The sequence below is a fragment of the Verruconis gallopava genome, assembly GCF_000836295.1.
Source record: "Verruconis gallopava strain CBS 43764 unplaced genomic scaffold supercont1.9, whole genome shotgun sequence".
Taxonomy (NCBI): Eukaryota; Fungi; Ascomycota; class Dothideomycetes; order Venturiales; family Sympoventuriaceae; genus Verruconis; species Verruconis gallopava.
Window position 1 is genome coordinate 268,408 of NW_015622145.1, and position 13,057 is coordinate 281,464.

Consider the following 13,057-nt stretch of genomic DNA (forward strand, 5'->3'; position numbering starts at 1 on the left):
CCTCAGTTTTTGCGAGGCTGCACGTCTGCGCTTCGAATCCTCAAAGGATGACGGTAGACGCCAAGGGACACATCATGATGGAAGACGACTTGGTGGAGCATGATATTTCACAGCTATGCTTTGACTTCTCGAAATGGCATCAAATGCAAACTGAAACGACCAGCTTTTAAATCACGCCTCACGAACATTTAAGACGTGGAATCAATATCAGCTGTATCCCAAGGCACTCATGTCTTTCTAGTGAAGTGATTTCGAGTTGTACCTATTAAACCCCAGATGGATACCTCAGTCTGCCTCTTGCGTACAAAGGTACAAAATGAATTTCTTTTCTATGATGAGCTGTGCAACCTGAGACCTCCGACCCTTGTTCTGGTTATTTGCTACACTGAGCAGAACAAGAGATCCTCCTTCGAGAATTTACTTCAAAGAGCGTTTACTGGCTGTGCGGTAAACTGATTACGTCGTTGACGGGCAGTCTCATGTCATCTCTGTTCATTCCTGAACAAGATCACAAATAACTCATGGTGAGTGGATGCATAGTTTGATCGGCCAACTTTGAACTTATTGGCCCAGCACCTGTCCTTGCTAGATGGTAGAGCGGCCTAATTGTGCAAAAGGTAGGTTTACCTTCCAAGAATACTCACTTTATAGGAATGACGTTGCACAGAGTTTGGATGCGACATTCTCAGGAGCATCATCAATCCCCCATATCCCATTCGACTTCATCCTTTGGCTCTTTCGGTTCCTGCGCCTCGTGAAACTGAATGGCATCATCAATGTAGCTGAGAATGCCGCCAACACTATCCTCGTTTTGGGCGTCCAATTGCAGAAAGGACACGAGGCTATAGTCATCGATTAACTTTGCAACTGCCCTGTTCAGCCGTGCAAAAGAAGCTCCAGCCATCACATTCTCGCTCGCTGTCGGGTCGATGGCCTCTTCATCGTCCTCTGTAGCAAAGTTGAGTCTCTGGTCTGCTGAAGGAATGTCGTCAAGTAGGTCTAAATCAGCTTGGATAAAGCGGCGTAACTCCTTTCTCGTGACCGTGCCTTTCACAAGATCCATTTTACTGAGAATGTTGACGTGCGGTATTCCGAGCATAAGCATAGCGCTCATAGCAGACAGCGTACCAGCAAAGAACTTTGCACGGTCCACTATGAACGTAGCCTCGAGCAGGTAGGCAGCGCACAGTCTAGTATTCAATGAACCCTCTGTAAGTTGTTTCGTCAAGGTTGGCAGTATAGGCACGTGGGTGTATAGCTCTATCTGTCCGGGCATATCGATGATAATAAGATATTCTTCAGTCACACTCTCAAGAGGATCTGTAAGAAAGTCCATGTTCTCTAACAAGTACTCGAAGCAGAAGATAAGCCCTCCATTTGGGCCAAGGCCCATCTCCTCCATAACATCCTCAAGACTGACAAGATCCTTGATGTCAACATCTGGTTCATAGGCAAAATCTTCTGCAGCTGGGTCCAAGTTGATATAAAAGCATGATCGCTTGTTCGTTTGTAGATACTGTATCAAGGCGGTGCAGAATGTTGTTTTGCCTCCACTTGCATCAGTTTTAGGAACTATCACAGCCCGCGGAAACACTTACCAGCGCCAGCTGGCCCCATGACCAGAACGCCATATCTACTCATGCTGAAGATTAAGGAAGTTCGTCGAACGCAAGAACACTTGGTCCGAGCCACATCTGTAGAAACCTAGGGGTACAGTCGCACTCGGAGTTTGAAGTTTAGTGCAGAGCGATCTTCATCCAATTCAAGCGAAGCTAGCGCGCTATTAAAGTATTTTTTCTTTTAGCTTCTTTCGGTTTATGGAACTGCGGCGGCGAAGACGCCGATGTGTCCGGTTGTTGCCTTGCAGCCTTTCTGCCTGACAAATTCGTTGTCCGATGTCGCAAACTCCTGTAAAAAATGCTTGCGGTTGAACTCGGACTCTGGTGCGTGACGTTAATTGCTAAAAGATGGCGTTTGGAAGCAAAGAATTTTAGCGGGGTATATGAAGCAAATTAAATAGCAGAGTCTGCCAGTCTCAAAACGTGGTCTCAACGAAGCCTATCAACGACGTGCGTGGTTAAGCGATTGCGAAATCGCGCTAAAATCTTTCGGCATTTATTTTTCGGGACGCTGATTTCAAGATTCTTAAAAGACCTCAACTCTTCGCTCCCGTACATATTCGGTCGTTGCACCCTCGCTCACTTACTCCAGTAACCGGGAGCTACTGAATTGTTTTTGCGATTCTTTTTCTTCGCACACTCTCGTCCTTATAATCCAGTTCAAAATGACGACCAACGGCGTCAAAACCCCAACATTTCTCTTCACCTCCGAGTCGGTGGGAGAGGGACATCCAGAGTGCGTGTGATTGACAGTCTAGCTTCTAATATGTACTGATTTTCTTCACAGCAAGATTGCGTAGGTTTTCTGCAACGTCTATTGCGCCCAATCTCTTCTAACCAATTTCTACGTACACAGCGACCAGGTGTCCGATGCTATTTTGGACGCATGTCTTGCTGAAGATCCACTCTCCAAGGTCGCGTGCGAGACTGCGACCAAGACTGGCATGATCATGGTCTTTGGCGAGATTACTACAAAGGCACACCTTGACTATCAGAAGATCATCCGAAATGCTATCAAGGACATCGGCTACGACGATTCAAGCAAGGGCTTCGATTACAAAACCTGTAACGTGCTTGTCGCGATCGAGCAACAGTCTCCCGACATTGCTCAAGGTCTACACTACGACAAGGCTCTCGAAGAGCTTGGAGCCGGTGACCAGGGTATTATGTTTGGTTACGCTACGGATGAGACACCGGAGATGCTTCCACTAACCGTTATCTTGGCGCACAAGCTTAACTCTGCTATGAAGGAGGCACGCAACTCCGGTCGTCTGCCGTGGCTGCGACCAGACACTAAGACTCAAGTTACGGTTGAGTACAAGCACGACTGTGGCGCCGTTGTGCCTCTTCGCGTTGACACAGTTGTTGTCAGCGCACAGCATAGCGAAGACATCACTACGGAGCAGCTACGAAAGGAAATCAAGGAGAAGATCATCAAGGAAGTCATTCCAGCCAAATACTTGGACGAGAACACCAAGTACCACGTATGTCATCCCTGTTTGCGCAGAAACTCAGTCTGTACTAACTTGTGTTTAGATCCAACCATCTGGCCTCTTCATCATTGGTGGTCCTCAAGGCGATGCTGGCCTGACTGGTCGTAAGATTATTGTAGATACTTACGGTGGCTGGGGTGCTCATGGCGGTGGTGCCTTCTCCGGCAAGGACTACTCCAAGGTGGATCGCTCGGCCGCGTATCTGGCCCGTTGGATCGCCAAGTCCCTCGTCAACGCCGGTCTTGCCCGCCGCTGCCTCGTTCAGCTCTCCTACGCAATTGGCGTTGCTGAGCCTCTCTCGTTGTTCGTTGAGACTTACGGCACCTCTAGCAAGACCTCCGAGGAGCTTGTCCAGATCATCCGAAACAACTTCGACATGAGACCCGGTGTCATTGTCAAGGAGCTTGATCTCACCAAGCCAATTTACAACCAGACTGCGAAGAATGGCCACTTCACAAACCAAAACTTCGCCTGGGAGAAGCCAAAGAAGCTCATCTTTTAAATGATCCTTTTTTTTCCCACGAAACTTCAACATCTAATCATATATCACGGGCGGCGTTTGTGACTATCTGTTCATCATGGATCTGTTCTTTTTGTGGCGACGAGACGAGTTTAAAGATCGAATGCTATACGGAAAACAGACACGTTTCTTTTCCTCATGCATATTCAACATAGACCCTTACGGAGCGGTCCAAGTGCAGATCATGTTTTCAAAAAAAACGACGCCGATCATGATTCATGAGCATACAGCGCAGGCGTTATTGAAACTAAGGGAGGCTTATTCAACATCTCCCATCAAAAAGATACCACTCCTCGGGGGTTTTTCTTTCTGTTGCTCCGCAACGACGGTTTGTTAGCTTTTCTTTATCTTCTGCGAATATACCCAGACTGGGTGATGTACCGTATGCCTGGGCACGTTGTCTTTCCACGGCAAGCTGAAGGATCAGGTAGTTGTAGAGGTAGTAGAGAAGATAATGAAAGAGAAATGGGTTTCGCAAATCAACTTGTGAGCCTGAACACCAGATTTCGAAACTCAAGTTTCAATTCGTCTACGTGCCTAGCAGTTGTGTCTAGACCAAATAAACAGCAGTTCGATATGCTAACATGCAGGTTTAGACAAGACCGAAATTCATGATGTTCAAAATGCCTTCCAGAAACCAATATTCCTTCGCCGCCCAAATGCGGGTATAATACTCCAAATGCTTAAAATTGCGTTGACGCAAAATCCGTAGCTACGCTTGATCTACGAATCAGAGGAGATCGATGTCCTCATCGCCATCGCCAATGCCTGCGTTAGCAATGAAAGGATGTCTCAAAGCTTCATCGGCCGTTATCCTCTTGCTTGGATCACACTCCATGCAGCGCTCAAGAAAGGCCACAGCCTCTTTCTCGTCTGCTTTCAGACCCTGTGTGCGGTTGCCGTTTTTATCCTTTTGCGAGCGGTTTGTAGACCATAATATGATTTTTTCAAAACTATGTCCCTTATCGCTGTAGGACGGGATGTTTGTCTCGAAGATCTGTCCGTGCAGGTATGCGGTCTCCTCCATCTTCTTTTTTCCCAGGATGTTTGTCAGCTCGAGCAAAGCGTCTATGTCATCTGCACTGTGGAAAAAAGGAAAGCGACGCGCAAGGAGGGTGAGAAGAATCACACCTGCGGACCAGATATCGATACTGCAGGTTTGCATTGTGCATTTCAAAAGGACTTCTGGAGCGCGAAAGCCTCTTGTTCCAGCACGATTAGCACGTCTTGAAGGACGAGTGTCGTTTCTTGGATATAAAGCAGGACCATTACTCCCACGATCGCAAGCCATTTCAACAGCAAGACTATTCTCATGCCGGTATAATCGCTCTTCAGGAGTCCAGCTACACGGGCACTCCTGCCAGTCGACTCCTTGTCGTTCAGCGAGGCCGAAGTCCACAAGGACACCTCGTGCTTGCGCAGGATTGTAGAGAAAATTAGTAGGCTTGATGTCACGGTGGATTATATCAGCTTTGTGGACAGCTTTCAGAGCAGTGAACAAACTCTTAAAGTATTGTCGCATTTCACCAACGGTAAAGTCTCGGAAGTACTCCCGGAAGTCGCGATGCTGGAAGTACGGTAGAATGGCTACCACTTGGTCTTGATGGCGAAATGCAGTAATAAGCGGACAGACAGAATCAGAATCCCTTAGATCGTGTAGCAATTCGAGCTCGTTGAGGATACGGATTGGGCTGCTTGTGACGTAAATCTTTTTAATTGCGACATACCGACTTCGCTTCGGCCTTGGTCGATGACCTCTCCGCGACGGGGACTGCCATTTCAAGCGTTCCTTCTCGTCAATATCCCAGTCGTTTTTGAACTGGTCGTATTGAAGATCCTCTGCCTTGTAAACGGTCGAGAATGTTCCTGAACATTATCAATTTCTGCATATCAGTTGAATTTGAACACCCTGACCTTCTCCTATGCGGTTGATAAGTCTGTAATTCTTTCCAATGTCCTTGAAAGACCTCTGGAATTGCTCAATATCTTGAAGCACAGAGTCGTCAATGTCCTCGTCCTCGCTGTCGTCTTGCGTGCATCCGCTTTCCTCAAGAACCTCTCTGCTCTCTTCCATGACAGTATCATTTTCGTCCTCGGCTGATGGTTGTTGAGGATCTTCATGTATCTCCAGTGGCGCCTGCTGACGAAGTCGCGTGCCACGCATTTCGAGAGTCGCGCGTATCGGCGAATGAGATTGTGACTGTGACTGTCTATAAAAGGCTTCGAAAGAGGACGCAGGCGCAGACGGGCGCGACGGGCTCTCCATGTAAGATGGTGATGGCACGGCAGGTAAATTTCGGATAGAGGTCGCAGCGAAATTGGTGGCTGTGGTGATTGTCGTGTTGCTGGCACTTACGGTAGTAGTACCTGCCGACTTTCTTTGGGAGGGTCGTGGTTGCCCTGCTTGGCATTGTTTGTCAACACAAAAGCAGTCGCGTTCAAGCCACTCTCTGATCGCACAAGTCCCAACCGCCCACACTATCACGCATTATCGATGTGAACAGCTACCACCTTCAAGCTAACCTTTCAAAATGGACGAACGGATAGAATTTGATATAAACGATGCTCTCAAGCAGTATCTCAGTGACCCCACCACCATCGCCACTCCCGAAGCGCCTTCTGATTTGGCAGACTGCGAGAACGACCCGGAGTCTCTGACGCCAGCGCTCATAAACAGCGCGCTGAATCCTGTGGTGGATGCTGTTGCAGAAAACCCAGATGCAATCACGAGAAGACTCAATTTTGACACTCTACAATTCTTACTCAAGTGCGCATCTACCATTTCATTGAAACCGCAGCGAAATGTAACATACTGACTCTGCGCCTTTTTGCCTCTCTAGATCATCGTCGATACTCCCACCTACAAGTCTTAGCAAGATCCTTGACCTCATAGTTTCGAGCGTGTCGGCTGCTGCAGATGCTGCCAACGCAGACTTAGAGGCCGATGAGCAGGAAACGATTGCTCATCACAAGCAACTCTTGGAAGTCTACGGCTTCCTACTTCAATGGGTTCTTGCAGTCGTGGAGACCAAGGCTTCAGAGAAGTCTGCGTCGTCAACTGTAGTCCGCGGAAGAGGTGGAAAAGGCATAAAGAAAGGCTCAAACAAGGATGGCGTTTGGGATTCATCTGCCCAGCTGCAGACTGCCTTGGACGTTATGAGCAAAGTCCTCAGGTTGAAGCTAGCACGAATATTCGTTACTACCTCCGAACGAGATACATTTGTCAGCCTATTCACACGACCAGTGTACTTAGTTCTTGAGAGCGAGGCTAGGGTGAAAAGCCAGGCGATCAAGATGCACGCATTCAGAGTGCTTTGCATAGCTGTTAAACACCATGGACACGCTTTTGGTATGTTCATTCTTCTGGTTCCAGGGCTGATACTCACACTGGGCAGCTGCACAAACGGCGATTGTTCAAAATTTATCCTATTTTGAACATTTGTCAGAACCTATGGCAGAATTTCTTCAGATTCTTTCTGAGCAATACGATTACCCTCAGCTAGCCGAGGACGTGCTTCGCGAGCTAAGCAACAAGGAATTCAACAGCAATGATACCAGAGGGCCAAAATCCGTCTCTATATTTATTGCAAAATTGTCTGAGCTGGTTCCTCGAGTAGTCATCAAGCAAATGACATCAGTTGCGAAATTCATGGATAGCGAATCTTATACTCTCAGATGCGCCATTATCGAGGTTTGTGGAAACTTGATTGCCATGTTAAGCAAGGAGGAGCCAGATGGTGAGCGAAGTGAGAACCACAAAGCTCAAATCAACGTTTTCTTTGACGTTCTCGAGGAAAGATTCCTCGATCTTAATCCGTACTGCAGATGTCGTGCTCTGCAGGTCTACGTCAAGCTTTGTGATCTCGAGACCAAATTCCCAAAACGCAGACAGACGGCTGCAGAGCTCGCTGCAAGGAGTCTGGAGGACAAGAGTAGCAATGTCAGGCGCAATGCAATCAAACTGCTTGGGAAACTTGTGCAGACTCATCCGTTCGCGGTCCTACATGGTGGCCTTCTTACCTTCAAAGAGTGGAATCAGCGATTGGAAACAGTCGATGCAGAAATCAATGCTTTGACGCCTCCACAGGAGCTACGAGAGAAGGAATCTAGCGACAACACTGTTGACACGGCACTCCTCGATGATGCTACAATGGTCGAAGCTGATCAACCAAAACCGGCCGAAATGACGGATGAAGAGAAAGCTGCTGCAATAGAGAAGCTTGAGGCCGAAGCTGCTACTGCTGAAGCACTCAGCAAACTTCAGCTCACGAGAAGATACTACGTGGAGGCGCTAAAGTTCATAGAAGTTCTGCATGATGCATCGCCTACAGTCATGCAACTACTGTCTTCAAAAAATAAGAGCGAAATAATCGAAGCAATGGACTTTTTTGTCATGCTCGATGCATACAAGGTCGAGACGGCTCGTGATGGTATCCGCAGGATGCTGCGACTAATTTGGACCAAAGGGAACAGTGACGAAGGCAAGGGTGTCCAGACGCACTTGATTGAGTGTTATAAAGGCTTGTTCTTTGACGCTCCAGACTCTTTCAGTCCTAACGATGCGGCCAACTACGTCGCACGAAACATGATCAGCTTAACATTTGGTGCATCACCAGCCGAGCTGACTTCTCTAGAGCAGCTCTTGAGCACAATGATGACACAGGAAATGATAAACGAGGCTGTCATACAGAAACTGTGGGCTGTGTACGGTGTGCAAAAGAAGGATATCTCCAAGAGCCAGCGTCGCGGAGCCATTATTATATTGGGTATGCTCGCTGTAGCAGATCCTGATATTGTAGTCAAGGAGCTTGAGACTTGCTTGCGTATAGGCTTAGGCGAATTTGGTCGCCGTGACTTTGTGCTTGCCAGATATACTTGTGTTGCTTTGCAGCGCATAAATGTCATCGGGAACAAAAACAAAGACCAGAAAGGCAAGTCAATGGGTAGGCTTCCAAATGACCATGCTGTGCTCATGCGTCTGGCTGCCATGACGGAGCTGGTTTCGAGCAGCAAGGAGTGGTTTGGTGTCGCTGAGCAAGCCATTGGCGCTATCTATGCGCTCGCCAAACATCCAGACGTCTTATGCACAGAGATTTTGCGTCGCAAAACCAAGCATGTTTTCACGAAGACGCAGTCAAGGACAACTCGTGATCCTGATGCAATGGAAGTGGATGGCGAGGAAGAAGAGCAGTCGAGGCCGCCAACACCTGTTGAGACACAGAAGCCTGCTTCCGCTCTGTCACAACTGTTATTCATTGTTGGCCATGTAGCCATCAAGCAGATTGTGCATCTTGAGCTCTGTGAACAGGATTTCAAGCGGCGAAAAGCAGAAAAGGAAGCGAAGACGGGTGGAACGAAGACGCCTCGCAAGTCTACGCCCGCGCCGACTGAACCGCCGACCACAACGAAGAAAAGCAAACGCCTAACAAAATCGAAGACTCCAGCGCCAGAAGAAGAACAGGATGAACTCGACCTCATTGCCGGCACCACGGAGGACGACTTCACTGAAGCCATTCAACACATTCGAGAGCGTGAACTTCTCTACGGACCCAAGAGCATATTAAGCTCATATGGCCAACTCGTTGCCGAGATCTGCGCCAACAACACTACATACCCAGATCCCATCCTTCAGTCACAAGCTGCACTTTGCATGGCAAAACTCATGTGTGTTAGCTCCGAGTACTGTGAGCGACAGCTTGGGCTACTAATCACTATTCTTGAGCGCTCCAAAGATGCAACCGTACGTTCCAACCTGGTTGTAGCCCTTGGTGACATGGCCGTATGCTTCAATCACCTCATTGATGAGAACACGGATTTCCTGTATCGTCGTCTCAATGATCAGGATGTGTCCGTCAGACGAACATGTCTGATGACGCTGACATTCCTGATCTTGGCGGGCCAGGTCAAGGTCAAGGGACAGCTTGGTGAGATGGCCAAGTGCACAGAAGACGACGACAGAAGGATCAAGGACATGTCGCGCATGTTCTTCACGGAGCTCGCAACAAAGGACAACGCTGTTTACAATCACTTTGTGGACATGTTTTCTCTGCTCTCTGCGGACCCCAAGCTGGACGAAGACGCGTTTAGAAGGATCATCAGGTTCTTGCTCGGTTTCATCGAAAAGGTACGTTTGTTTCTCCTGGAAAGCGCCAGATGGCCCAGGCAAGGAAACACCAGTCACTGACAGTGTGTTGCCCACAGGACAAGCACGCAAAGCAGCTCGCCTCCAAACTTGCTGCCAGGTTACAACGCTGCGAGAATGAAAGGCAATGGAATGACGTGGCATTCGCTCTTGGGCTTCTGCAGCACAAGGATGAAGAGATCCAGAAGGCGGTGTCGGAGGGCTTCAAACTGGTTCAGGCGCAGGCTTAGTTGCCCATAGCCTTGAAGTGTCTTTCTTTCATGCTCTAGTTGTTAGGACTTCATTGCGTACGATGATAATGATGCTACTACCCAAGGAATTGGCAAGGTTGGGACGATGAGGGTTTCTTTCAATTGTTCTTTGCAGGATGCCGATGAATTCAGATTCTCTTTCGGCTACAGCTCTTGTATTCTAATGAAGCTCGTAGAGCCTACCAAGCGCTCCGGTCCCCCATCTCCTCTTTGGAAACCTGATCCATTCATTCAGTCAAAATAGTGGTGGAAAAAAAAAACGCCGTGCATGCCGTTTGGGTATCACAGCCACTTCTCTCACGCTCGCCGTCTCCCGAAGTGGTTCCGCCTCCCTCTCTTCGTTAAGTAGGGTTTCAACCGACGCGGAAAAGCCAGACAGGATGTCTAATCTTATCTCATCTATCCAATAACAAGGGGAGGGAAAAATGGACCATCAAAAAACAAAACAACGACAACAAAAGGTCTTAAAACTCCGTTCCTGGTCGTCTAGGTGGTATCATGAATGAGCGTCGGAAGCCCGAACAAAGGGGGAAGAACAAAAGAGAAATGTGGAAGGCGGACAGAGTTCGTGCTGTGTGGCGTTGCCGAAATAAAGCGAGATGGAGAATAGGAATGGGTTAAGGAGTTTGGAGTATGAACATAATGCCGGGAAGGCGGATATTTGTTTCAAGGTTTTCCAAGATACTGGTCCGAGTTGCCGTCGTGCTCGTCGCCCTTGCCGGCCAAAGGGCCCGAGCTGAGGTAGATGCGCTCCTGGATCCAGTACTGGATGTGGCAGGGCTTGCGATTGGCGATCTGACATATGAGCGCGCGGTCCAGGCTCTTGAAGCGAGGGCCCAGCGGACCATTGACGTAGTGATACTGGCCCGCGAAACGGTACTGGCGCGGGTCGTCGAGAGGATAGAACTTGTCGCCCCAGTGGCCCCACAAGTAGAACCAGCTCGTGGGCGCGGTCGGGTTGAGCGTCGAGGCACGAAGCAAATCCTTCTTGTAGTCGTACGTGTAGGACTTCATGTTGAGCACGGGGTCCCAGAGGGGTCCACGATCGGTGATGTCATGCAGAAGGCCGAAAGGCAGGACGTATGTGTGCACGCCAGGCGTGGCGTACATGGCGTGGGTTCCTGTCGCAGAATATGTCACGGGCCGCTGACCGATCTTCTCGACGGCTTCCCAGGCGTACGCCGCGCCGCCGTCGTGCTCGCTGAGGAAGATCGCTTTCGGTTTGCCTTTGTAGAAGCGGATACAGGTGTGTTCCCAGTCGCCGACGTGGTCGCCGAATCGGATGTTGAAGACTTTGTTGCCAAGGTTGTAGCTGTAGAAATAAAACCAAAACGCGTCGACGACGTCGTTTCCTTTGTCGACCACGAGCATGATCACCGGTGCGTCACTACGGCCACCTGCTCTCGGCTCGCGTGTTGTCCGCTTCTTCAAGTCAGATTTGAAAACGCTTGCGGAGTGATAGTCGTGAAGACGAGCTTCTGCCTGACCCGACGCCGATTCCTGCCAGATCTTGTGGCCATCTGGCGTGGTCGTGTTGGGGCTCCACCACTTGTCAAAGTCTGGGTCTTCGCGAATGCCAGGGAACGGATGCCATCGCCAGTGGCCCTGACGGCCTGGAAACCGGACACTCTCGGGAACATGTTCGTGCGACGCCTCTGGAATGTTGTACTTCGACCCTAGCCATTCCGGCCTCTGCTCGACGTTGTCGTCGCTCTTCAGAAAGGTGTGTATGCCGTACTTGTTGAGATTGTCAAGGTTCGACAGATTCGGACGACGCATGTCTACATCGACGGGTGTGTAGTTGACGTGTGGCGTCGTGTGTACCAGATGGTCGCCAATATCGCTGGGCCAGAATTCTTCTCCGGAATACAGATGCACGTAAGGCGCGTGGTCGATGACGTACTGCGGGATCTCGCGGAGGATGCGTTCCGAGGTGGTCCACAGTCTCTCATCTTCGTCGCCAGAGTCCCAAAAGCCGGACGAATTTCTCGGCTTCTTGGGTGGACTGTACGTTTCTCCGGGCACGCTTCTCCACCGTGATTTCTGCCAAACATGTGCGATGCCGCATAGACCGAACCAGCGGCACACAGCTCGATCGATGGCCGACTTGGACGTCGCTATCCACTCGCCGTCCTCCAAGGCCTCTGCCGTCATAGGCTGTGTGGCATAATGGGTGAGCAGGCCGCCAATTGTGATTATGAAGATCACGGAGGTTATGAGGGCGGCGCGAAAACTGAGCAAGCGCATGGCTGCAGGTGGTTGAGGACTCTTTTGCGCTCAAGGCGCGCTCGCGGGAAGCTGGGGCTGACTATCGATGTGAGGGCATAGATTGTCTAAGCACGAAGATGACAGCTGTGGACGCTGCGCGGGGATATGAAGGCGCAAGGATGTCGCCTTCTCAAATGGTGAATCGGTGTGTATGCGCCGCGTTGCGTTGCGTCGGTGAATTGGTTGGGGTGGGCCGGGCGGTGATGTACAGAATGTCGCAATTCAAGGTCGTCAACGGGAAAGAGCGGCGGTAGAAGAGACGGCAGTTGAAACGAGACTGCCTACAAGGGTGACGAAGAGGATTGTGGAGGAGGAGGAGGAGGAGGAGGAGGAGGAGGAGGAGGAGGAGTGGTTGAGTGTGAAGAGGAAAAGGTTCGCTGACTGAGCAGACACCGATGGTGAATGTACGGTCAAGGCAGTATGGGAGGCATATGCAGGGTGCGATTTCGGGGCCAGCGAACAAGGTCTCGGACGTGGCCAGGTCCTGTGGCCAACGGTTGAGCGGGAGCGCGCAGAGAAGGCGGAAGCAAGCGGCAGCTGAGGACGACGAACACAGCAGCGAGCGCGGCAAAGCGGGGGGACGCTGCTGTGCTCGGGAAGGGCGGAAGGTTGGCGGGTGGGCGACGCTGCGTCAGAGGCTGGGGCTATCGATAGCACGGCCAGTGAGCCCGGCGCCGAGTCGAGCCGCCCGCGATCGGACGTAGCGGCTCCGGATTGGGCACGCGGCGCCGGAGCCTTGCACTTGGCACTGGCGCCGGCGGCAC

At 50.2% G+C, this 13,057-nt stretch overlaps 5 protein-coding genes across 5 annotated transcripts; 2 read left to right on the top strand and 3 right to left on the bottom strand.

Annotated features, from left to right (window-relative positions):
- Nucleotides 1-82: 82 nt before the first annotated feature.
- Nucleotides 83-1,799, bottom strand: PV09_03425 (uncharacterized protein). Its single transcript, XM_016356623.1, has 2 exons — nt 1,599-1,799; nt 83-1,548 (listed from the first exon to the last, which is right to left on the bottom strand). Exons 1-2 carry the CDS (start codon nt 1,639-1,641, stop codon nt 698-700), a joined length of 894 nt encoding a protein of 297 aa, XP_016215416.1. The 5' UTR covers nt 1,642-1,799; the 3' UTR covers nt 83-697.
- Nucleotides 1,800-1,972: 173 nt separating this feature from the next.
- Nucleotides 1,973-4,144, top strand: PV09_03426 (S-adenosylmethionine synthase). Its single transcript, XM_016356624.1, has 4 exons — nt 1,973-2,355; nt 2,407-2,415; nt 2,476-3,103; nt 3,156-4,144. Exons 1-4 carry the CDS (start codon nt 2,285-2,287, stop codon nt 3,612-3,614), a joined length of 1,167 nt encoding a protein of 388 aa, XP_016215417.1. The 5' UTR covers nt 1,973-2,284; the 3' UTR covers nt 3,615-4,144.
- On the bottom strand, nt 4,124-5,989 carry PV09_03427 (uncharacterized protein). The gene is made up of 2 exons (XM_016356625.1): nt 5,547-5,989; nt 4,124-5,498 (listed from the first exon to the last, which is right to left on the bottom strand). The coding sequence occupies exons 1-2, from the start codon at nt 5,896-5,898 to the stop codon at nt 4,363-4,365; spliced, it is 1,488 nt and encodes a 495-aa protein (XP_016215418.1). The 5' UTR covers nt 5,899-5,989; the 3' UTR covers nt 4,124-4,362.
- Nucleotides 5,990-6,087: 98 nt separating this feature from the next.
- On the top strand, nt 6,088-10,298 carry PV09_03428 (uncharacterized protein). The gene is made up of 4 exons (XM_016356626.1): nt 6,088-6,399; nt 6,473-6,981; nt 7,028-9,756; nt 9,834-10,298. Exons 1-4 carry the CDS (start codon nt 6,164-6,166, stop codon nt 10,002-10,004), a joined length of 3,645 nt encoding a protein of 1,214 aa, XP_016215419.1. The 5' UTR covers nt 6,088-6,163; the 3' UTR covers nt 10,005-10,298.
- PV09_03429 (uncharacterized protein) lies at nt 10,098-12,637 on the bottom strand. Its single transcript, XM_016356627.1, has one exon. It carries the CDS (start codon nt 12,270-12,272, stop codon nt 10,692-10,694), a length of 1,581 nt encoding a protein of 526 aa, XP_016215420.1. The 5' UTR covers nt 12,273-12,637; the 3' UTR covers nt 10,098-10,691.
- Between the last annotated feature and the right edge of the window lie 420 nt (nt 12,638-13,057).

Bases quoted from the DNA above. Each gene is read 5' to 3' on its own strand.
- PV09_03425 (XM_016356623.1), bottom strand. From the start codon at position 1,641: ATGAGTAGATATGGCGTTCTGGTCATGGGGCCAGCTGGCGCTG. The intron at 1,549-1,598 runs GTAAGTGTTTCC...ATGCAAGTGGAG, and splicing joins CATGGGGCCAGCTGGCGCTG to GCAAAACAACATTCTGCACC.
- PV09_03426 (XM_016356624.1), top strand. From the start codon at position 2,285: ATGACGACCAACGGCGTCAAAACCCCAACATTTCTCTTCACCTCCGAG. The intron at 3,104-3,155 runs GTATGTCATCCC...ACTTGTGTTTAG, and splicing joins ACGAGAACACCAAGTACCAC to ATCCAACCATCTGGCCTCTT.
- PV09_03427 (XM_016356625.1), bottom strand. From the start codon at position 5,898: ATGGAGAGCCCGTCGCGCCCGTCTGCGCCTGCGTCCTCTTTCGAAGCC. The intron at 5,499-5,546 runs GTCAGGGTGTTC...GATAATGTTCAG, and splicing joins TATCAACCGCATAGGAGAAG to GAACATTCTCGACCGTTTAC.
- PV09_03428 (XM_016356626.1), top strand. From the start codon at position 6,164: ATGGACGAACGGATAGAATTTGATATAAACGATGCTCTCAAGCAGTAT. The intron at 6,982-7,027 runs GTATGTTCATTC...CACACTGGGCAG, and splicing joins ACACCATGGACACGCTTTTG to CTGCACAAACGGCGATTGTT. The intron at 9,757-9,833 runs GTACGTTTGTTT...TGTTGCCCACAG, and splicing joins TGCTCGGTTTCATCGAAAAG to GACAAGCACGCAAAGCAGCT.
- PV09_03429 (XM_016356627.1), bottom strand. From the start codon at position 12,272: ATGCGCTTGCTCAGTTTTCGCGCCGCCCTCATAACCTCCGTGATCTTC.